Below are 25,636 nucleotides of genomic sequence, written 5' to 3'. Positions count from 1 at the left end.
GTATGCAGCATTCATATTATGCAGGCAGTAAATGCTAATGTAAGGGTGTGTAGGACTCCCCCTGTGTACTGTCTGCTTTGTATAGTGTCTGTATGCAGCATTCATATTATGCAGGCAGTAAATGCTAATGTCAGGGTGTGTAGGACCCCCCCTTGTGTACTGTCTGCTTTGTATAGTGTCTGTATGCAGCATTCATATTATGCAGGCAGTAAATGCTAATGTCAGGGTGTGTAGGACCCCCCCATTGTGTACTGTCTACTTTGTATAGTGTCTGTATGCAGCATTCAGTTATGCAGGCAGTAAATGCTGTCAGGGTGTGTAGGACTCCCCCTGTGTACTGTCTGCTTTGTATAGTGTCTGTATGCAGCATTCATATTATGCAGGCAGTAAATGCTAATGTCAGGGTGTGTAGGACTCCCCCTGTGTACTGTCTACTTTGTATAGTGTCTGTATGCAGCATTCATATTATGCAGGCAGTAAATGTTAATAGCAGTTTTCAGGACTCCCCTTGTGTACTGTCTGCTTTGTATAGTGTCTGTATGCAGCATTCATATTATGCAGGCAGTAAATGCTAATGTCAGGGTGTGTAGGACCCCCCCTTGTGTACTGTCTGCTTTCTACAGTGTCTGTATGCAGCATTCAACATATGCAGGCAGTAAATGCTAATGTCAGGGTGTGTAGGACTCCCCCTGTGTACTGTCTACTTTGTATAGTGTCTGTATGCAGCATTCATATTATGCAGGCAGTAAATGCTAATGTCAGGGTGTGTAGGACCCCCCCTTGTGTACTGTCTGCTTTGTATAGTGTCTGTATGCAGCATTCATATTATGCAGGCAGTAAATGCTAATGTCAGGGTGTGTAGGACTCTCCCTTGTGTACTGTCTGTTTTATATAGTGTCTGTATGCAGCATTCATATTATGCAGGCAGTAAATGCTAATGTCAGGGTGTGTAGGACTCCCCCGTGTGTACTGTCTGCTTTGTATAGTGTCTGTATGCAGCATTCATATTATGCAGGCAGTAAATGCTAATGTCAGGGTGTGTAGGACTCCCCCGTGTGTACTGTCTGCTTTGTATAGTGTCTGTATGCAGCATTCATATTATGCAGGCAGTAAATGCTAATGTCAGGGTGTGTAGGACCCCCCCTTGTGTACTGTCTGCTTTGTATAGTGTATGTATGCAGCATTCATATTATGCAGGCAGTAAATGCTAATGTCAGGGTGTGTAGGACCCCCCCTTGTGTACTGTGTGCTTTGTACAGTGTCTGTATGCAGCATTCATATTATGCAGGCAGTAAATGCTAATGTCAGGGTGTGTAGGACTACCCATTGTGTACTGTCTGCTTTGTATAGTGTATGTATGCAGCATTCATATTATGCAGGCAGTAAATGCTAATGTCAGGGTGTGTAGGACTCCCCCTGTGTACTGTCTGCTTTGTATAGTGTCTGTATGCAGCATTCATATTATGCAGGCAGTAAATGCTAATGTCAGGGTGTGTAGGACTCCCCATTGTGTACTGTCTGCTTTGTATAGTGTCTGTATGCAGCATTCATATTATGCAGGCAGTAAATGGTAATGTCAGGGTGTAGGACCCCCCCTGTGTACTGTCTGCTTTGTATAGTGTCTGTATGCAGCATTCATATTATGCAGGCAGTAAATGCTAATGTCAGGGTGTGTAGGACTCCCCCTGTGTACTGTCTGCTTTGTATAGTGTCTGTATGCAGCATTCATATTATGCAGGCAGTAAATGCTAATGTCAGGGTGTGTAGGACTCCCCCTTGTGTACTGTCTGCTTTGTACAGTGTCTGTATGCAGCATTCATATTATGCAGGCAGTAAATGCTAATGTCAGGGTGTGTAGGACTCCCCCCTGTGTACTGTCTGCTTTGTATAGTGTCTGTATGCAGCATTCATATTATGCAGGCAGTAAATGCTAATGTCAGGGTGTGTAGGACTCCCCCCGTGTACTGTCTGCTTTGTATAGTGTCTGTATGCAGCATTCATATTATGCAGGCAGTAAAATCTAATGTCAGGGTGTGTAGGACTCCCCCGTGTGTACTGTCTGCTTTGTATAGTGTCTGTATGCAACATTGATATTATGCAGGCAGTAAATGCTAATGTCAGGGTGTGTAGGACTCCCCTTGTGTACTGTCTGCTTTGTATAGTGTCTGTATGCAGCATTCATATTATGCAGGCAGTAAATGCTAATGTCAGCGTGTGTAGGACTCCCCCTGTGTACTGTCTGCTTTGTACAGTGTCTGTATGCAGCATTCATATTATGCAGGCAGTAAATGCTAATGTCAAGGTGTGTAGGACTCCCCCTGTGTACTGTCTGCTTTGTACAATGTCTGTATGCAGCATTCATATTATGCAGGCAGTAAATGCTAATGTCAGGGTGTGTAGGACTCCCCCTGTGTACTGTCTGCTTTGTATAGTGTCTGTATGCAGCATTCATATTATGCAGGCAGTACATGCTAATGTCAGGGTGTGTAGGACTCCCCCTTGTGTACTGTCTGCTTTGTACAGTGTCTGTATGCAGCATTCATATTATGCAGGCAGTAAATGCTAATGTCAGGGTGTGTAGGACTCCCCCTGTGTACTGTCTGCTTTGTATAGTGTCTGTATGCAGCATTCATATTATGCAGGCAGTAAATGCTAATGTCAGGGTGTAGGACTCCCCTTGTGTACTGTCTGCTTTGTACAGTGTCTGTATGCAGCATTCATATTATGCAGGCAGTAAATGCTAATGTCAGGGTGTGTAGGACTCCCCCTGTGTACTGTCTGCTTTGTACAGTGTCTGTATGCAGCATTCATATTATGCAGGCAGTAAATGCTAATGTCAGGGTGTGTAGGACTACCCATTGTGTACTGTCTGCTTTGTATAGTGTCTGTATGCAGCATTCATATTATGCAGGCAGTAAATGCTAATGTCAGGGTGTGTAGGACTCCCCCTGTGTACTGTCTGTTTTGTATAGTGTCTGTATGCAGCATTCACATTATGCAGGCAGTAAATGCTAATGTCAGTATGTGTAGGACTCCCCATGTGTACTGTCTGCTTTGTACAGTGTCTGTATGCAGCATTCATATTATGCAGGCAGTAAATGTTAATAGCAGTTTTCAGGACTCCCCTTGTGTACTGTCTGCTTTGTATAGTGTCTGTATGCAGCATTCATATTATGCAGGCAGTAAATGCTAATGTCAGGGTGTGTAGGACCCCCCCTTGTGTACTGTCTGCTTTCTACAATGTCTGTAGGCAGCATTCATCATATGCAGGCAGTAAATGCTAATGTCAGGGTGTGTAGGACTCCCCCTGTGTACTGTCTACTTTGTATAGTGTCTGTATGCAGCATTCATATTATGCAGGCAGTAAATGCTAATGTCAGGGTTGTAGGACTCCCCCTTGTGTACTGTCTACTTTGTATAGTGTCTGTATGCAGCATTCATATTATGCAGGCAGTAAATGCTAATGTCAGGGTGTGTAGGACCCCCCCTTGTGTACTGTCTGCTTTGTATAGTGTCTGTATGCAGCATTCATATTATGCAGGCAGTAAATGCTAATGTCAGGGTGTGTAGGACTCCCCCTTGTGTACTGTCTGTTTTATATAGTGTCTGTATGCAGCATTCATATTATGCAGGCAGTAAATGCTAATGTCAGGGTGTGTAGGACCCCCCCTTGTGTACTGTCTGCTTTGTATAGTGTCTGTATGCAGCATTCATATTATGCAGGCAGTAAATGCTAATGTCAGGGTGTGTAGGACTCCCCCCTGTGTACTGTCTGTTTTATATAGTGTCTATATGCAGCATTCAGATTATGCAGGCAGTAAATGCTAATGTCAGGGTGTGTAGGACTCCCCCTTGTGCACTGTCTGCTTTGTATAGTGTCTGTATGCAGCATTCATATTATGCAGGCAGTAAATGCTAATGTCAGGGTGTGTAGGACTCCCCCTGTGTACTGTCTACTTTGTATAGTGTCTGTATGCAGCATTCACATTATGCAGGCAGTAAATGTTAATAGCAGTTTTCAGGACTCCCCTTGTGTACTGTCTGCTTTGTATAGTGTCTGTATGCAGCATTCATATTATGCAGGCAGTAAATGCTAATGTCAGGGTGTGTAGGACCCCCCCTTGTGTACTGTCTGCTTTCTACAGTGTCTGTATGCAGCATTCATCATATGCAGGCAGTAAATGCTAATGTCAGGGTGTGTAGGACCCCCCCTTGTGTACTGTCTGCTTTCTACAGTGTCTGTATGCAGCATTCATCATATGCAGGCAGTAAATGCTAATGTCAGGGTGTGTAGGACTCCCCCTGTGTATTGTCTACTTTGTATAGTGTCTGTATGCAGCATTCATATTATGCAGGCAGTAAATGCTAATGTCAGGGTTGTAGGACTCCCCCTGTGCACTGTCTACTTTGTATAGTGTCTGTATGCAGCATTCATATAATGCAGGCAGTACATGCTAATGTCAGGGTGTAGGACCCCCCTGTGTACTGTCTGCTTTGTATAGTGTCTGTATGCAGCATTCATATTATGCAGGCAGTAAATGCTAATGTCAGGGTGTGTAGGACTCCCCTTGTGTACTGTATGCGTTGATTAGTGTCTGTATGCAGCATTCATATTATGCAGGCAGTAAATCCAATGTCAGTGTGTAGGACGCCCCTTGTGTAATGTCTGTATGCAGCATTCATGTTATGCAGGCAGTAAATCCAATGTCAGTGTGTAGGACTCCCCTTGTGTACTGTCTGCTTTGTGTAATGTTTGGGTTAACATATAGGGTTAATAATGCTGTGTGTGCCATTGGCAGTGTATGAGTTAATAATACTATGTGTGCCATTGGTAGTGTATGGGTTAATAAATGGAATAATGCCATGTGTGCCATTGGCAGTGTATGGGTTAATAATGGGATAATGCTGTGTGGGCCATTGGCAGTGTATGGGTTAATAATGGAATAATGCAGTGTGTGCCATTGGCAATGTATGGGTTAATAATGCAGTGTGTGTGCCATTGGCAGTGTATGGGTTAATGAATGGAATAATGCTGTGTGGGCCATTGGCAGTGTATGGGTTAATAATGGAATAATGCAGTGTGGGCCATTGGCAGTGTATGGGTTAATAATAGAATAATGCAGTGTGTGCCATTGGCAGTGTATGGGTTAATAATACTGTGTGTGCCATTGGCAGTGTGTGGGTTAATAATGGAATAATGCAGCGTGTGCCATTGGCAGTGTATGGGTTAATAATAGAATAATGCAGTGTGTGCCATATGCAGTGTATGGGTTAATAATACTGTGTGTGCCATTGGCAGTGTGTGGGTTAATAATGGAATAATGCAGTGTGTGCCATTGGCAGTGTATGGGTTAATAATAGAATAATGCAGTGTGTGCCATTGGCAGTGTATGGGTTAATGAATGGAATAATGCAGTGTGGGCCATTGGCAGTGTATGGGTTAATAATGGAATAATGCAGTGTGTGCCATTGGCAGTGTATGGGTTAATAATAGAATAATGCAGTGTGTGCCATTGGCAGTGTATGGGTTAATAATAGAATAATGCAGTGTGTGCCATTGGCAGTGTATGGGTTAATAATAGAATAACGCAGTGTGTGCCATTGGCAGTGTATGGGTTAATAATAGCATAATGCAGTGTGTGCCATTGGCAGTGTATGGGTTAATAATAGAATAATGCAGTGTGTGCCATTGGCAGTGTATGGGTTAATAATGGAATAATGCAGTGTGTGCCATTGGCAGTGTGTGGGTTAATAATGGAATAATGCAGTGTGTGCCATTGGCAGTGTATGGGTTAATAATAGAATAATGCAGTGTGTGCCATTGGCAGTGTATGGGTTAATAATAGAATAATGCAGTGTGTGCCATTGGCAGTGTATGGGTTAATAATAGAATAATGCAGTGTGTGCCATTGGCAGTGTATGGGTTAATAATAGCATAATGCAGTGTGTGCCATTGGCAGTGTATGGGTTAATAATATCATAATGCAGTGTGGGCCATTGGCAGTGTATGGGTTAATAATAGCATAATGCAGTGTGTGCCATTGGCAGTGTATGGGTTAATAATAGAATAATGCTGTGTGTGCCATTGGCAGTGTATGGGTTAATAATAGCATAATGCAGTGTGTGCCATTGGCAGTGTATGGGTTAATAATAGAATAATGCAGTGTGTGCCATTGGCAGTGTATGGGTTAATAATAGAATAATGCAGTGTGTGCCATTGGCAGTGTATGGGTTAATAATAGAATAATGCAGTGTGTGCCATTGGCAGTGTATGGGTTAATAATAGCATAATGCAGTGTGTACCATTGGCAGTGTATGGGTTAATAATGGAATAATGCAGTGTGTGCCATTGGCAGTGTGTGGGTTAATAATGGAATAATGCAGTGTGTGCCATTGGCAGTGTATGGGTTAATAATAGAATAATGCAGTGTGTGCCATTGGCAGTGTATGGGTTAATAATAGAATAATGCAGTGTGTGCCATTGGCAGTGTATGGGTTAATAATAGAATAATGCAGTGTGTGCCATTGGCAGTGTATGGGTTAATAATAGAATAATGGAGTGTGTGCCATTGGCAGTGTATGGGTTAATAATAGAATAATGCAGTGTGTGCCATTGGCAGTGTATGGGTTAATAATAGAATAATGCAGTGTGTGCCATTGGCAGTGTATGGGTTAATAATAGCATAATGCAGTGTGTGCCATTGGCAGTGTATGGGTTAATGAATGGAATAATGCAGTGTGGGCCATTGGCAGTGTATGGGTTAATAATGGAATAATGCAGTGTGTGCCATTGGCAGTGTGTGGGTTAATAATGGAATAATGCAGTGTGTGCCATTGGCAGTGTATGGGTTAATAATAGAATAATGCAGTGTGTGTGCCATTGGCAGTGTATGGGTTAATAATAGCATAATGCAGTGTGTGCCATTGGCAGTGTATGGGTTAATAATAGAATAATGCAGTGTGTGCCATTGGCAGTGTATGGGTTAATAATACTATGTGTGCCATTGGCAGTGTATGGGTTAATAATAGAATAATGCAGTGTGTGCCATTGGCAGTGTATGGGTTAATAATAGAATAATGCAGTGTGTGCCATTGGCAGTGTATGGGTTAATAATAGCATAATGCAGTGTGTGCCATTGGCAGTGTATGGGTTAATAATAGCATAATGCAGTGTGTGCCATTGGCAGTGTATGGGTTAATAATAGCATAATGCAGTGTGTGCCATTGGCAGTGTATGGGTTAATAATAGCATAATGCAGTGTGTGCCATTGGCAGTGTATGGGTTAATAATAGAATAATGCTGTGTGTGCCATTGGCAGTGTATGGGTTAATAATAGCATAATGCAGTGTGTGCCATTGGCAGTGTATGGGTTAATAATAGCATAATGCAGTGTGTGCCATTGGCAGTGTATGGGTTAATAATAGAATAATGCAGTGTGTGCCATTGGCAGTGTATGGGTTAATAATAGAATAATGCAGTGTGTGCCATTGGCAGTGTATGGGTTAATAATACTATGTGTGCCATTGGCAGTGTATGGGTTAATAATAGAATAATGCAGTGTGTGCCATTGGCAGTGTATGGGTTAATAATAGAATAATGCAGTGTGTGCCATTGGCAGTGTATGGGTTAATAATAGCATAATGCAGTGTGTGCCATTGGCAGTGTATGGGTTAATAATAGCATAATGCAGTGTGTGCCATTGGCAGTGTATGGGTTAATAATAGCATAATGCAGTGTGTGCCATTGGCAGTGTATGGGTTAATAATAGAATAATGCAGTGTGTGCCATTGGCAGTGTATGGGTTAATAATACTGTGTGTGCTATTGGCAGTGTGTGGGTTAATAACTGGAATAATGCAGTGTGTGCCATTGGCAGTGTATGGGTTAATAATGTAATAATGCAGTGTGTGCCATTGGCAGTGTATGGGTTAATAATAGAATAATGCAGTGTGTGCAATTGGCAGTGTATGGGTCAATAATATTGTGTGTGCCATTGGCAGTGTATGGGTTAATAACTGGAATAATGCAGTGTGTGCCATTGGCAGTGTATGGGTTAATAATGTAATAATGCAGTGTGTGCCATTGGCAGTGTATGGGTTAATAATGTAATAATGCAGTGTGTGCCATTGGCAGTGTATGGGTTAATAATGCAGTGTGTGCCATTGGTAGTGTATGGGTTAATGATACTGTGTGCCATTTGCAGTGTATGGTTAATAATACTGTGTGCCATTGGCAGTGTATGGTTTAATAATGCAGTGTGTGCCATTGGCAGTGTATGGTTTAATAATGCAGTGTGTGCCATTGGCAGTGTATGGGTTAATAATAATGTTTGCCATTGGCAGTGTATGGGTTAATAATGCAGTGTGTACCATTGGCAGTGTATGGGTTAATAAATTAAATAATGCAGTGTGTGCCATTGGCAGTGTATGGGTTAATAATAGAATAATGCAGTGTGTGGGCCATTGGCAGTGTATGGGTTAATAATAGAATAATGCAGTGTGTGCCATTGGCAATGTATGGGTTAATAAATGGAATAATGCAGTGTGTGCCATTGGCAGTGTATGGGTTAATAATAGAATAATGCAGTGTGTGGGCCATTGGCAGTGTATGGGTTAATAATAGAATAATGCAGTGTGTGCCATTGGCAATGTATGGGTTAATAAATGGAATAATGCAGTGTGTGCCATTGGCAGTGTATGGGTTAATAATAGAATAATGCAGTGTGTGGGCCATTGGCAGTGTATGGGTTAATAATAGAATAATGCAGTGTGTGCCATTGGCAGTGTATGGGTTAATAATAGAATAATGCAGTGTGTGCCATTGGCAGTGTATGGGTTAATAATAGAATAATGCAGTGTGTGCCATTGGCAATGTATGGGTTAATAAATGGAATAATGCTGTGTGTGCCATTGGCAGTGTATGGGTTAATAATGGAATAACGCAGTGTGTGCCATTGGCAGTGTATGGGTTAATAATAGAATAATGCAGTGTGTGCCATTGGCAGTGTATGGGTTAATAATACTGTGTGTGCCATTGGCAGTGTATGGGTTAATAATGCAGTGTGTGCCATTGGCAGTGTATGGGTTAATAATAGAATAACGCAGTGTGTGCCATTGGCAGTGTATGGGTTAATAATAGAATAACACAGTGTGTGCCATTGCAGTGTATGGGTTAATAATAGAATAATGCAGTGTGTGCCATTGGCAGTGTATGGGTTAATAATAGAATAATGCAGTGTGTGCCATTGGCAGTGTATGGGTTAATAATAGAATAACGCAGTGTGTGCCATTGGCAGTGTATGGGTTAATAATAGAATAATGCAGTGTGTGGGCCATTGGCAGTGTATGGGTTAATAATAGAATAATACAGTGTGTGCCATTGGCAGTGTATGGGTTAATAATAGAATAATGCAGTGTGTGCCATTGGCAATGTATGGGTTAATAAATGGAATAATACAGTGTGTGCCATTGGCAGTGTATGGGTTAATAATAGATTAATGCAGTGTGTGCCATTGGCAGTGTATGGGTTAATAATGGAATAATGCAGTGTGTGCCATTGGCAGTGTATGGGTTAATAATAGAATAATGCAGTGTGTGCCATTGGCAGTGTATGGGTTAATAATAGAATAATGCAGTGTGTGCCATTGGCAGTGTATGGGTTAATAATACTGTGTGTGCCATTGGCAGTGTATGGGTTAATAATAGAATAATGCAGTGTGTGCCATTGGCAGTGTATGGGTTAATAATAGAATAATGCAGTGTGTGCCATTGGCAGTGTATGGGTTAATAATACAGTGTGTGCCATTTGCAGTGTATGGGTTAATAATGGAATAATGCAGTGTGTGCCATTGGCAGTGTATGGGTTAATAATAGAATAATGCAGTGTGTGCCATTGGCAGTGTATGGGTTAATAATGGAATAATGCAGTGTGTGCCATTGGTAGTGTATGGGTTAATAATACTGTGTGTGCCATTGGTAGTGTATGGGTTAATAATGCTGTGTGCCATTGGCAGTGTATGGGTTAATAATGCAGTGTGTGCCATTGACAGTGTATGGGTTAATAATGCTGTGTGTGCCATTGGCAGTGTATGGGTTAATAATGCTGTGTGTGCCATTGGCAGTGTATGGGTTAATAATACTGTGTGTGCCATTGGCAGTGTATGGGTTAATAATGCAGTGTGTGTGCCATTGGCAGTGTATGGGTTAATAATACTGTTTGTGCCATTGGTAGTGTATGGGTTAATAATGCAGTGTGTGCAATTGGCAGTGTATTGGTTAATAATGCTATGTGTGCCATTGGCAGTGTATGGGTTAATAATACTGTGTGTGCCATTGGCAGTGTATGGGTTAATAATGCTGTGTGTGCCATTGGCAGTGTATGGGTTAATAATACTGTGTGTGCCATTGGCAGTGTATGGGTTAATAATGCAGTGTGTGCCATTGGCAGTGTATGGGTTAATAATACTGTGTGTGCCATTGGCAGTGTATGGGTTAATAATGCTGTGTGTGCCATTGGCAGTGTATTGGTTAATAATACTGTGTGTGCCATTGGCAGTGTATGGGTTAATAATGCTGTGTGTGCCATTGGTAGTGTATGGGTTAATAATACAGTGTGTGCCATTGGCAGTGTATGGGTTAATAATACAGTGTGTGCCATTGGCAGTGTATTGGTTCTCTTTCCCCAATCCAGCTCTCTCTGTCTCTTTCCCAATCCAGCTCTCTCTCTGTCTCTTCCCTAATCCAGCTCTCTCTGTCTCTTCCCCAATCCAGCTCTCTCTCTCTGTCTCTTTCCCAATCCAGCTCTCTCTGTCTCTTCCCCCTAACCAAGGTCTCTCGCTGTCTCTTCCTCATGTATGTATGGGTTAATAATGCAGTGTGTGCCATTGGCAGTGTATGGGTTAATAATGCTGTGTGTGCCATTGGTAGTGTATGGGTTAATAATGCAGTGTGTGCCATTGGCAGTGTATGGGTTAATAATACAGTGTGTGTGCCATTGGCAGTGTATGGGTTAATAATACTGTGTGTGCCATTGGCAGTGTATGGGTTAATAATGCAGTGTGTGCCATTGGCAGTGTATGGGTTAATAATACTGTGTGTGCCATTGGCAGTGTATGGGTTAATAATACTGTGTGTGCCATTGGCAGTGTATGGGTTAATAATACTGTGTGTGCCATTGGCAGTGTATGGGTTAATAATACTGTGTGTGCCATTGGCAGTGTATTGGTTAATAATGCAGTGTGTGTGCCATTGGCAGTGTATGGGTTAATAATACTGTGTGTGCCATTGGCAGTGTATGGGTTAATAATACTGTGTGTGCCATTGGCAGTGTATGGGTTAATAATACTGTGTGTGCCATTGGCAGTGTATTGGTTAATAATACTGTGTGTGCCATTGGCAGTGTATGGGTTAATAATACTGTGTGTGCCATTGGCAGTGTATGGGTTAATAATACTGTGTGTGCCATTGGTAGTGTATGGGTTAATAATGCTGTGTGCCATTGGCAGTGTATGGGTTAATAATGCTGTGTGCCATTGGCAGTGTATGGGTTAATAATGCTGTGTGCCATTGGCAGTGTATGGGTTAATAATGCTGTGTGCCATTGGCAGTGTATGGGTTAATAATGCTGTGTGCCATTGGCAGTGTATGGGGTAATAATGCTGTGTGCCATTGTCAGTGTATGGGGTAATAATGCTGTGTGCCATTGGCAGTGTATGGGTTAATAATGCTGTGTGCCATTGGCAGTGTATGGGTTAATAATGCTGTGTGCCATTGGCAGTGTATGGGTTAATAATGCTGTGTGCCATTGGCAGTGTATGGGTTAATAATGCTGTGTGCCATTGGCAGTGTATGGGTTAATAATGCTGTGTGCCATTGGCAGTGTATGGGTTAATAATGCTGTGTGCCATTGGCAGTGTATGGGTTAATAATGCTGTGTGCCATTGTCAGTGTATGGGGTAATAATGCTGTGTGCCATTGGCAGTGTATGGGTTAATAATGCTGTGTGCCATTGGCAGTGTATGGGTTAATAATGCTGTGTGCCATTGGCAGTGTATGGGTTAATAATGCTGTGTGCCATTGGCAGTGTATGGGTTAATAATGCTGTGTGCCATTGGCAGTGTATGGGTTAATAATGCTGTGTGCCATTGGCAGTGTATGGGTTAATAATGCTGTGTGCCATTGGCAGTGTATGGGTTAATAATGCTGTGTGCCATTGGCAGTGTATGGGTTAATAATGCTGTGTGCCATTGGCAGTGTATGGGTTAATAATGCTGTGTGCCATTGGCAGTGTATGGGGTAATAATGCTGTGTGCCATTGGCAGTGTATGGGGTAATAATGCTGTGTGCCATTGGTAGTGTATGGGTTAATAATGCTGTGTGCCATTGGCAGTGTATGGGTTAATAATGCTGTGTGCCATTGGTAGTGTATGGGTTAATAATGCTGTGTGCCATTGGCAGTGTATGGGGTAATAATGCTGTGTGCCATTGGTAGTGTATGGGTTAATAATGCTGTGTGCCATTGGCAGTGTATGGGTTAATAATGCTGTGTGTGCCATTGGCAGTGTATGGGTTAATAATGCTGTGTGCCATTGGCAGTGTATGGGTTAATAATGCTGTGTGCCATTGGCAGTGTATGGGGTAATAATGCTGTGTGCCATTGGCAGTGTATGGGTTAATAATGCTGTGTGCCATTGGCAGTGTATGGGTTAATAATGCTGTGTGCCATTGGCAGTGTATGGGTTAATAATGCTGTGTGCCATTGGCAGTGTATGGGGTAATAATGTTCTGTAGGTCAACTGTCTCTCTATCACCCTCTCCCTAATATGCTTCTCTCTTCCCCTAATCCAGTTCTCTCTGTCTCTTCCCCAATCCAACTCTCTCTGTCTCTTCCCCCAATCCAGCTCTCTCTCTCTGTCTCTTCCACCATTCCAGCTCTCTCTCGTTCTCTTCCCCCTTACTCTGGTCTCTCTCTGTCTCTTCCCCAATCCAGCTCTCTGTCTCTGATCAGTCTCTCACTGTCTCTAATCAGTCTCTCTCTCTCTTTCTCTCTCTCTCTCTCCATTCCATGTCTCTCTGTATTCCTTGTATTACTCCAGCATCCTTCCTGCTGCCTCCAATCTCTCTCTCTCTCTCTCTCTCTCTCTCTCTCTCTCTCTCTCTCTTTCTCCATTCTGTCCCTCCCCCCATTGCTGTGTGTTTCCCCATCTCTTTCTCAGTGTATGTACCATCCGTTACCCCGTCTTTCTTGTAATCCCTAGTCCCTCTCGGTCTCTCTCCTTCTCTCTCTCTATCCTCATTCTCTCCCCCCTCCCCCCTCCTCTCTCTCTCCTTCTCTCTCTCTATCCTCATTCTCTCCCCCCTCCTCTCTCTCTCCTCCTCTCTCTCTCCTCCTCTCTCTCTATCCTCATTCTCTCCCCCCTCCTCTCTCTCTCCTCCTCTCTCTCTCCTCCTCTCTCTCTATCCTCATTCTCTCCCTCCTCCTCTCTCTCTCCTCCTCTCTCTCTCCTTCTCTCTCTCTATCCTCATTCTCTCCCTCCTCCTCTCTCTCTCCTTCTCTCTCTCTATCCTCATTCTCTCCCCCCTCCTCTCTCTCTATCCTCATTCTCCCCCCCCTCCTCTCTCTCTCCTCCTCTCTCTCTCCTTCTCTCTCTCTATCCTCATTCTCTCCCCCCTCCTCTCTCCTCCCTCCCTCCCTCTCAGGATCCCCCCATACTCTGTGCTGCTGACACAGTGAAGGAGAGGTCCCCCACTAGGGATCTGTTGATGCTGTCTGGGGTGCAGAGAACCAGGGTTGTTATTGGGGATACAAGCCCCCCCCCCCTCCCCCCCAGCCTGCATTGCCCCCTCCTGCCTCCATCATCCCCCTCTCCAGCCAGCCGCCTTTCTCCTCCCATCCTTTCTCTGTGCCTGTCCATCAGTGCATCCCTCTCGCTCTCCCTCCCTCTCTCTTGGTGGATAGGGGGGAGAGATGTTTGTATCTGTTTGGTATGCAAAAAAAATGGGGAGACGCTTTATCAGCAACGTCAGGAAAGCAAAGAAACAGAGGCAGCCGGTGAGTGAGTGTGTTCCAGTGGCAACAGCTTATGTGTCGGTGCAAAGCATAGTGAGGATGGTGTGATTGTGCGAGCAGGATCGTGATGCTGAGGGGCAACACATGAAAATTGGTGCAGGTGTGTGGGAGCTCTCTGTGAGATGGGTGACGGGTGCGGGGTGTGTGTATCTGTGAGACTGGTGACGGGTGTGTGTATCTGTGAGACGGTTGTGGGTGTATGTGTCTGTGAGAAGGTTGCCGTGTGTGTATCTGGGTGCCGGGTGTGTGTATCTGTGAGATGGGTGACGGGTGTGGGGTGTGTGTATCTGTGAGACTGGTGACGGGTGTGTGTATCTGTGAGACGGTTGTGGGTGTATGTGTCTGTGAGAAGGTTGCCGTGTGTGTATCTGGGTGCCGGGTGTGGAGTGTGTCTGTGAGACGGGTGATGGGCGTGTGTCTTTTAGAGGGGTGAGGGGTGTGTATCTGGGTGCCGGGTGTGGAGTGTGTATGTGAGACGGATTCCGGGTGTGTGTCTGTAAGACGGATGCAGGGAATATATCTGTGAGATGGATGCGGAGAATGTATCTGTGAGATGGATGCGGAGAATGTATCTGTGAGATGGATGCAGAGAATGTATCTGTGAGAAGGATGCGGAGAATGTACCTGTGAGAAGGATGAAGAGAATGTATCTGTGAGAAGGATGCGGAGAATGTACCTGTGAGAAGGATGAAGAGAATGTATCTGTGAGAAGGATGCGGAGAATGTACCTGTGAGAAGGATGCGGAGAATGTATCTGTGAGAAGGATGAAGAGAATGTATCTGTGAGAAGGATGCGGAGAATGTACCTGTGAGAAGGATGCGGAGAATGTACCTGTGAGAAGGATGCGGAGAATCCGTGTGTGTTATAAAGGATGAAGCTGCGTGTGTCTGTGAGAAGAGAGCACAATGTGTGTGTGTGCCAGTGAGAGGTATGCGGAATGTTTGTGTATATGAGGTATCTGCGCGTATGTGTATGCAAGGTTGCTGCATATGTCTATTTATTTAAGGATGCTGCATATGTGTATGGGTGCTGTATGTGTGTTTATAACAATGATGTTTGTGTGTTAGGCTGCTACGTGTTTGATATTGTATGGATGGTACGTGTGTGCATAAGGATGCTGCGTGTGTGTCTGTGTAAGGGTGTTGTGTGTCTGTGTGTGTGTGTGCATGTAAGGATTCTGTGCATATCTGTCAGGATTATGTATGTGTGTAGGGATGCTGTGTTTGTGTATATGTAAGGAATCTGTGTGTGTCTGTAGAGATGCTGCATGTGTGGGTCGGCATGTTGTGTGTCTCTATAGGGATGCTGTGTGTTAGAGTAGGGATGCTGTGTGTTTGTGACTCTAAGGATATACATTTTTGACTGACTGTAATGATACTGCATGTGTTAGCAAGGAATCTATTAAAATATGGTGATTTGTCACACAAATATGTGAATTTTTGTATTGCATGTACTGTAGGTGTCTATCTGTGTGCGTGTAATGTCGGTGTCTATCTTTGTGCGTGTAATGTATTTGTCTATCTGTGTGCATGTAATGTCGGTGTCTATCTTTGTGCATGTAATGACAGTGTCTATCTGTGTGCATGTAATGACAAAGTCTATCTGTGTGCGTGTAATGTACGTGTCTATCTGTGTGCATGTAATGTCGGTGTCTATCTTTGTGCGTGTAATGTAGGTGTCTATCTGTGTGCATGTAATGTCGGTGTCTATCTTTGTGCGTGTAATGTATTTGTCTATCTGTGTGCATGTAATGTCGGTGTCTATCTTTGTGCGTGTAATGTATTTGTCTATCTGTGTGCATGTAACGACGGTGTCTATCTGTGTGCGTGTAATGACGGTGTCTATCTGTGTGCATGTAATGTAGGTGTCTATATTTGTGTGTGTATTATCTCTATGTATGTGTTGGTACAGGTTTTGTGTGCATTTCTATGAATGTGTGTGGGTGGAGTTTGTGTAAGTGTGTTAAGAATCCTTGGGTTCATTTTATCGTTGTGTGTAATGATGTGTGTGGGTGCGATGCTAGATGAGTTTGTGTAAGCAGGGTCTAGAAATGTCTCTGCAGTGTGTGCGTGCATTTGTATCTTTTTCTGTGTTTGTATATTTCTACATGTTTGTATGTATGTATAAGTGTATTTATAGTGAGTATATGTTTTTGTCTGTATCGGAATGTGCGTGTCTTTCTATGTGTATAACAATATCTGTGTATGGGCTGTGACGTGTTGGTTCAGTTGTGTGATATGTACCATGAGATGTGATATTTCTTCTTTATACTATTTAATACAATATATATATATATATATATACTGATATGTTGCATTATACTTCATACTGTAATATTTACTGAGATAGGTAGATCATCTGCAGTTTTCATCTTGGGGTATGGTGGGAAGTATTGGGAAATGGTGGTAAATATTGGGATATGGTGGGAAGTATTGGGATATGGTGGGAAGTATTGGGAAATGGTGGAAATTATTGGGATATGGTGGAAATTATTGGGATATGGTAGTAAGTATTGGGGTATGGTAGCAAGTATTGGGATATGGTAGTAAGTATTGGGATATGGTGGGAAGTATTGGGATATGGTGGGAAGTATTGGGATATGGTGGGAAGTATTGGGATATGGTAGTAAGTATTGGGATATGGTGGGAAGTATTGGGATATGGTGGGAAGTATTGGGATATGGTGGGAAGTATTGGGATATGGTGAGAAGTATTGGGATATGGTGAGAAGTATTGGGATATGGTAGTGAGTATTGGGATATGGTGGGAAGTATTGGGATATGGTGGGAAGTATTGGGATATGGTGGGAAGTATTGGGATATGGTGAGAAGTATTGGGATATGGTGAGAAGTATTGGGATATGGTAGTAAGTATTGGGATATGGTGGGAAGCATTGGGATATGGTAGTAAGTATTGGGATATGGTGGGAAGTATTGGGATATGGTGGGAAGTATTGGGATATGGTGGGAAGTATTGGGATATGGTGAGAAGTATTGGGATATGGTGAGAAGTATTGGGATATGGTAGTAAGTATTGGGATATGGTGGGAAGCATTGGGATATGGTAGTAAGTATTGGGATATGGTGGGAAGTATTGGGATATGGTAGTAAGTATTGGGAAATGGTGGGAAGTATTGGGATATGGTGGGAAGTATTGGGATATGGTGGGAATTTTTGGGATATGGTGGAAATTATTGGGATATGGTAGTGAGTATTGGGATATGGTAGTAAGTATTGGGATATGGTGGGAAGTATTGGGATATGGTGGGAAGTATTGGGATATGGTGGGAAGTATTGGGATATGGTGGAAATTATTGGGATATGGTGGAAATTATTGGGATATGGTAGTGAGTATTGGGATATGGTAGTAAGTATTGGGAAATGGTGGGAAGTATTGGGAAATGGTGAGAAGTATTGGGAAATGGTGGTAAATAATGGGATATGGTGGGAAGTATTGGGATATGGTAGTAAGTATTGGGATATGGTGGGAAGTATTGGGATATGGTGGAAATTATTGGGATATGGTGGAAATTATTGGGATATGGTAGTAAGTATTGGGATATGGTGGGAAGTATTGGGATATGGTGGAAATTATTGGGATATGGTAGTAAGTATTGGGATATGGTGGGAAGTATTGGGATATGGTGGGAAGTATTGGGAAATGGTGGTAAATAATGGGATATGGTGGGAAGTATTGGGATATGGTAGTAAGTATTGGGAAATGGTGGGAAGTATTGGGATATTGTAGTAAGTATTGGGGTACGGTAAGGAAGGTAGTAAGTATTGGAATATGGTAGGTATGTATTGGGGTATGGTGGAAATGATTGGGATATCGTAGGAAGTATTGGGAAATGGTGGTAAATATTGGGAAATGGTGGTAAATAGTGGGAAATGGTGGTAAGTATTGGAATATGGTGGGAAGTATTGGAATATGGTGGGAAGTATTGGAATATGGTGGGAAGTATTGGAATATGGTGGGAAGTATTGGGATATGGTGGGAAGTATTGGGAAATGGTGGTAAATATTGGGATATGGTGGGAAGTATTGGGATATGGTAGTAAGTATTGGGATATGGTGGGAAGTATTGGGATATGGTGGGAAGTATTGGGAAATGGTGGAAATTATTGGGATAGGGTGGAAATTATTGGGATATGGTAGTAAGTATTGGGGTATGGTAGCAAGTATTGGGAAATGGTGGAAAGTATTGGGATATTGTAGTAAGTATTGGGGTACGGTAAGGAATGTAGTAAGTATTGGAATATGGTAGGTATGTATTGGGGTATGGTGGAAATGATTGGGATATCGTAGGAAGTATTGGGAAATGGTGGTAAATATTGGGAAATGGTGGTAAATAGTGGGAAATGGTGGTAAGTATTGGAATATGGTGGGAAGTATTGGGAAATGGTGGGAAGTATTGGAATATGGTGGAAAGTATTGGGATATTGTAGTAAGTATTGGGGTACGGTAAGGAAGGTAGTAAGTATTGGAATATGGTAGGTATGTATTGGGGTATGGTGGAAATGATTGGGATATCGTAGGAAGTATTGGGAAATGGTGGTAAATATTGGGAAATGGTGGTAAATAGTGGGAAATGGTGGTAAGTATTGGAATATGGTGGGAAGTATTGGAATATGGTGGGAAGTATTGGAATATGGTGGGAAGTATTGGAATATGGTGGGAAGTATTGGAATATGGTGGGAAGTATTGGGGTATGGTGGGAAGTATTGGAATATGGTGGGAAGTATTGGAATATGGTGGGAAGTATTGGAATATGGTGGGAAGTATTGGAATATGGTGGGAAGTATTGGAATATGGTGGGAAGTATTGGAATATGGTGGGAAGTATTGGAATATGGTGGGAAGTATTGGAATATGGTGGGAAGTATTGGGAAATGGTGGGAAGTATTGGGAAATGGGTATTGGGAAATGGTGGGAAGTATTGGGAAATGGTGGGAAGTATTGGGATATGGTGGGAAGTATTGGGATATGGTGGGAAGTATTGGGATATGGTGAGAAGTATTGGGATATGGTGGAAATTATTGGCATATGGTGGAGATTATTGGGATATGGTAGTGAGTATTGGGATATGGTAGTAAGTATTGGGAAATGGTGGGAAGTATTGGGAAATGGTGGGAAGTATTGGGATATGGTGGAAATTATTGGGATATGGTGGAAATTATTGGGATATGGTAGTGAGTATTGGGATATGGTAGTAAGTATTGGGAAATGGTGGGAAGTATTGGGAAATGGTGAGAAGTATTGGGATATGGTGGGAAGTATTGGGATATGGTGGGAAGTATTGGGAAATGGTGGTAAATATTGGGATATGGTGGGAAGTATTGGGATATGGTGGGAAGTATTGGGATATGGTGGGAAGTATTGGGATATGGTGGAAATTATTGGGATATGGTAGTAAGTATTGGGGTACGGTAAGGAAGGTAGTAAGTATTGGAATATGGTAGGTATGTATTGGGGTATGGTGGAAATGATTGGGATATCGTAGGAAGTATTGGGAAATGGTGGTAAATATTGGGAAATGGTGGTAAATAGTGGGAAATGGTGGTAAGTATTGGAATATGGTGGGAAGTATTGGAATATGGTGGGAAGTATTGGAATATGGTGGGAAGTATTGGAATATGGTGGGAAGTATTGGGGTATGGTGGGAAGTATTGGAATATGGTGGGAAGTATTGGAATATGGTGGGAAGTATTGGAATATGGTGGGAAGTATTGGAATATGGTGGGAAGTATTGGAATATGGTGGGAAGTATTGGAATATGGTGGGAAGTATTGGAATATGGTAGGTATGTATTGGGGTATGGTGGAAATGATTGGGATATCGTAGGAAGTATTGGGAAATGGTGGTAAATATTGGGAAATGGTGGTAAGTATTGGAATATGGTGGGAAGTATTGGAATATGGTGGGAAGTATTGGAATATGGTGGGAAGTATTGGAATATGGTGGGAAGTATTGGAATATGGTGGGAAGTATTGGAATATGGTGGGAAGTATTGGAATATGGTGGGAAGTATTGGAATATGGTGGGAAGTATTGGAATATGGTGGGAAGTATTGGAATATGGTGGGAAGTATTGGGATATGGTGGGAAGTATTGGAATATGGTGGGAAGTATTGGAATATGGTAGGTATGTGTATTGGGGTATGGTAGAAGGTATTGAGATATAGTAGGACATATTAAGATATGGTAAGAAGTATTGGGGTAAGATAAGGAAGGTATCGGGGTATGGTAGGAAGAATTTGGATATGGTAGGAAGGTATTGTGGTATGGTAGGAAGTATTGGGATATATTAGGAGATATTGGTATATTGTGGAAATATTAGAATATTATTTATTTATAAAATATTTTACCATGAAGGATACGTTGAGATATCTTTTGTTTTCAAGTATGTCCTGGGTCCACAAACACTGCATTGTTACAATAAAATATTAAAAATACTAAGTAATATTTAAATTCACATATACATTTAACACACAGCAACCATGATTACAGGTGCATTCTGTATTCAGCTATGTTAAAGGATTGGAGTGTTCAGGAAGATTTAATTGTGCCCGGGTGGTTCTTACTTACTAGGATATGGTATAAGGTGTTGGGATACAGTGGGAACTACTTAGATATGGTAGGACGTATTGAGATACAGTAGGGGATATTGGGATATGGTATGAAGTGTTGAGATACAGTGGGAACTATTTGGACATAGTAGGACAATTTGTGATATAGTAGGGGATATTTGTCAGGGTACCTGAAGTCTCTACCTCGGAGGAGGTTAGACTTTCTAACGGCCGTCCTCTCAGGGGGACTGATTCACCCAATCCTCACAGCTCTCATAACCGTTTACACGCCGGCTGCGATAGCCCTTCTTCCTTTTATGACGCGGCGCTCAGGAGCCGACGTCATGACGGCAATCACGTCCCGACCTGTCAATCTAGTTCCGAACAACGAATCAGGGCTCGGCAGGGGCAGAGTCATCAATCAAAGAGCTAGGTATAAAATAGGGATGTGTGTAATGGTTCATTGCCCTGTCGTGGTTCTAGCTTTCTGGTCACTCAGTGCTCTTATTACTATTGTCTCTTTGGTTCTGACTCGGCTTGTACTTTCGTTCCTGCTTATCTCTCGTGTCCTTTGACCTCGGCTCGTCTCTCGCTTACCTGTTCTTTCGTTCCCTCGACCTCGGCTTGTCTCAGACCATTCTTTGCTTTCTCCTTACGTTAGTCCGGCCATTCTAAGGTCCGGTATACGTACCTAGCTCCTGTTTGTATTCTGCGTGTTGGATCCCTGTCCCGATCCTGACTTTACGACAGGGCCAATGGATCCTGCAGGTACAAACGCTCAGATTGGTTCTCCTGACTCGAGATTTGAAGCCATGGCCCATAGAATGGACCAGATGGCTCTGGCGCTGCAAGCATTACTATCCCATCCTAGTAATCAATCAGAGGAGATGCGTACACCACCCATCTCTCTTGTTAATACAGGCTTAGAGGTAGCCACAGTGGGAGCCTCTTCCCGTGTTACTTCCCCGTTACGCTATGGCGGTTCTCCGGATACCTGTCGAGGTTTCCTAAACCAGATAGGGATTCATTTTGAATTACAACCCCGCGCCTACCCTACAGACAGGGCGAAGGTTGGATTCATAATATCGTTACTCATTGACAAAGCTCTTAGATGGGCTAACCCTCTGTGGGAAAATGATAATCCATTAGTCTATAATTATAATGCATTTGTCACTACTTTTAGGAGGACTTTTGACCCTCCAGGAAGAAAGGCCAGTGCAGCTAGACTACTATTACGTCTTAGACAGCATAGCCTAACCCTTGTGGATTATGCGTTAGAGTTCAGATCCTTGGCGGCAGAGGTCAAGTGGAATGAACAGGCCTATATGGACGTATTTCTGAACGGATTATCAGATGAGATCTTAGACGAGGTTGCCACAAGAGATCTTCCTGAAAATTTGGAAGAATTAATTTCATTTATTTCTCGAATAGATGAACGCATGAGACAGAGGCAGAACACTCAAGATAGAACTCATAGACCTTCCTTAAGACTAGCTCCCGCATTTCAGAATTCTGAATCTACAACTCTAGCTCTCCCAGAACCTATGCAAATAGGTAACACTCGTCTCTCAGAAAGTGAAAGACAATACAGGAGAAGGGAGGGTCTGTGTATGTATTGTGGAGTAAGAGGTCACCTACGCCTAAATTGCCCTAACCGTCCGGGAAACGCTTGCACCTAAGTTTCTCAAGAGGACAGGCCTTGGGTGTTTCTATCGTGTCCTCTACATATGATTACAAGGATCATAGGCTTCTGTTACCTGTTTCTTTAGCTAGGGAAAAGGGAGTACTTAATGCTATGGCATTAATAGATTCCGGAGCAGCTGAAAGCTTTATTGACCAAGCCTTTGTCACGAACCACTCTATCCCATCTCAGCTAAGGGATACACCCTTGGCCGTTGAGGCCATAGATGGTAGACCATTATCAGACCCTGTTATTTTTCGTGAGACTATACCAGTTAAGTTAACCATTGGTATTTTACACGAGGAGGGTATATCTCTCATGCTTATCTCATCTCCTTCAGTTCCAATAGTCTTGGGGTACCCCTGGCTTAAGAAGCATAACCCTATTATTGATTGGGAACAAGGTGAGAGAGTCTCCTGGGGTCAGGGTTGCCAGAGAGGTTGTTTACAGAAAATCTCACCGGTTTGCGTAGTTGACACACCAAGTAACTCTAACCAGCCCACAGATTTACGGATACCATCTCAGTACCTGGATTTAAAGGCAGTCTTTGATAAAAAGAGGGCTGATACTTTACCCCCACACAGGTCCTTTGACTGTAAGATTAGACTTCTGCCTGGTACTATGCCTCCGAGGGGTACTGTATATCCTCTATCCACTAAGGAGAACTTAGTCTTAGAAGAATACATACGGGAGAACCTAGACAAGGGATTTATTAGGAGATCCTCTTCTCCAGCCGGGGCCGGTTTCTTTTTTGTAGATAAGAAAGACGGCACTCTACGGCCTTGCATTGATTATCGGGGTTGAATAAGATAATGATCAGAAATGCTTATCCTATTCCCTTGATTACTGAGCTATTTGATCGCCTGAAAGGCTCCAAGATTTTTACTAAGTTAGATCTGAGGGGAGCTTATAACTTAGTGAGAATCCAGCAGGGTGACGAATGGAAGACGGCTTTCAATACCCGCTAGGGTCACTATGAGTATACGGTAATGCCCTTCGGCCCTTGCAATGCTCCTGCTGTATTCCAGGACCTAATTAATGAGGTTCTTAGGGAATTTCAACATGAATGTGTTATAGTCTATTTGGATGATATACTAATACACTCTAGAGAGCCTGAGACTCACCACAAACAAGTCAGAAGGGTATTGCGTAAGCTTCTACAACATGGTTTGTACTGCAAATTGGAGAAGTGTAGCTTTGACCAATCTCAGATAAACTTTCTTGGTTACGTTATTTCTGGAGACGGGTTTAGGATGGACCCGGTTAAACTCCAATCAATTTTGGATTGGCCATTGCCCAAGGGACTCAAGGCCATTCAGAGGTTTATCGGATTCTCCAATTATTATAGGCGCTTCATTAAGGGGTACTCTTCTATTATTGCTCCTATTACCAACATGACTAGACAGGGTGCTGATACCAAGACCTGGTCTTCTGAGGCGCTTGTGGCTTTCAGTACACTCAAGGAACAGTTTGCCTCAGCACCAATATTAGTTCATTCTGACACCTCCTTGCCTTTTTTACTCGAGGTAGACGCCTCAGAGACGGGTATAGGCGCTATCTTGTCCCAAAGGCTAGGTTTGAATAAACCGCTGCACCCATGTATTTTTTTTCCAAGAAATTGTCTGGGCCTGAAAGCAGATATGATATTGGTGACAGGGAACTATTAGCGGTCATTATGGCTTTAAAAGAATGGAGACATTTGTTGGAAGGGACTTTACACCCGGTTACTATTTTGACAGATCACAAGAATTTGTCCTATATAGGGGAAGCCAAGCGCTTGTCCGCCAGGCAGGCTCGTTAGTCTTTGTTCCTTACTCATTTCAACTACGTGCTCACTTATAGACCTGGTTCTAAGAACTCTAAGGCTGATGCATTGTCCCGCCAACATGAACCTTCTACTATGTCTGATATGGTTTTTTCTTCTGTAGTTCCCAAGTGTAATATTGTTGCCAACACAAGCATCAAGATTCACTCCCCGTTGCTTGCTGAGATCAAGAAAGTACAGCATCTGGCTCCCAGACTTGTTCCTGGGGATCGGTACTTCGTTCCTCCTGAACTCCAACTGGAACTGTTGCAGTGTTTTCATAACAGTAAATTTGCCGGACACCCTGGCATACGCAAGTCATGTTCTCTGATTTCTAAAGATTTCTGGTGGCCTTCGTTACGTAAGGATGTTAAGGACTTCGTCGGGGCATGTGAGGTCTGTATGAGGACTAAACAACCTCATACGCTTCCATGTGGGCTTTTGCACCCCCTAGAAATTCCCGAGAAACCATGGTCTTGTTTGGCTATGCACTTCATTGTTGATTTGCCTGTTTCTAAAAAACATACTGTTATCCTCACGGTGATTGACAGGTTTACTAAAATGGCTCATTTTGTACCCCTGCCTAAATTGCCCTCTTCTCACGAATTGGCTGAGATTTTCGCGAGGGAGATTTTTCGTTTACATGGTATTCCTTCTGAAATTGTTTCTGATAGAGGGTCCCAATTTGTTTCCCGGTTTTGGAGGTCCTTCTGTTCTCAATTGGGCATCAAATTGAATTTTTCTTCTGCCTATCATCCCCAGTCCAACGGAGCTGCCGAACGCACCAACCAAAAGGTTGAACAATTTTTGCGTTGTTTTGTTTCTGAACACCAGGACGATTGGGTCGGTCTGATTCCTTGGGCGGAGTTTGCGCACAACAATCTCGTTTGCGATTCTACTCGTTCTAGCCCCTTCTTCATGAATTATGGTTTTCATCCTTCCGTTCTTCCGTCGGTTTCCCCTTCCCAAGGGATACCGTCGGTTGATGTTCATGTTGCCAATCTGAGGAAGTTGTGGGATCAGACTCGACGTATCCTTCTTCATAATTCCACGGTGTCCAAACGACACGCTGACAAACGCAGACGGGTGGCTCCGTTTTTCCCCCCGTGTGATAGGGTATGGCTGAGTTCCAGAAACATCCGCTTGAAGGTTCCCTCCATGAAATTTGCTCCTCGTTACATAGGTCCTTACAGGGTTCTGTCTCGTATTAACCCGGTTGCGTATCGTCTGGCTCTTCTGCCTGCCCTGCGCATCCCGAATTCCTTTCATGTTCCTCCGCTGTGTCCTCCCCTCGTTCTGTCCAGGTTGAGGGTCAGGAGGAGTATGAAGTCAACTCCATTCTCGATTCTCTTGTTTCTCGGGAGAGGGTGCAATATCTTGTTGACTGGAAAGGTTATGGTCCTGAGGAAAGGTCTTGGGTGGTCCGGGAAGATGTGCATGCCCCTCGTCTCCTCAGGGCATTTCATGCTCGTTTTCCATCTCGCCCCGGTTCCTTCCGCCCGGTGGGCGTTTCTGAGA

The 25,636-nt window shown here is 43.2% G+C and overlaps 1 protein-coding gene across 7 annotated transcripts in view; it reads left to right on the top strand.

Moving 5' to 3' along the window:
* DLG4 (discs large MAGUK scaffold protein 4) overlaps positions 1 to 25,636 on the top strand; it is a 404,912-nt gene that overhangs the window by 238,055 nt on the left and 141,221 nt on the right. The window contains exon 1 of one of the 7 annotated variants that reach the window (XM_063449838.1): positions 13,819 to 14,049. The exons of the other annotated variants lie outside the window; for them this stretch is intronic. Within the exon in view, the coding sequence (XP_063305908.1) occupies positions 13,966 to 14,049 (84 nt within the window). The 5' untranslated portion in view covers positions 13,819 to 13,965. Of the gene's footprint in view, positions 1 to 13,818; positions 14,050 to 25,636 lie in introns of those variants that run through there. 7 annotated transcript variants of the gene reach the window in all.

Source organism: Pelobates fuscus, chromosome 3 (genome assembly GCF_036172605.1).
Source record: "Pelobates fuscus isolate aPelFus1 chromosome 3, aPelFus1.pri, whole genome shotgun sequence".
Taxonomy (NCBI): domain Eukaryota; kingdom Metazoa; phylum Chordata; class Amphibia; order Anura; family Pelobatidae; genus Pelobates; species Pelobates fuscus.
The sequence above is the reverse complement of the archived record's forward strand: the minus strand, read 5'-3'. Positions and strand labels throughout refer to the sequence as shown.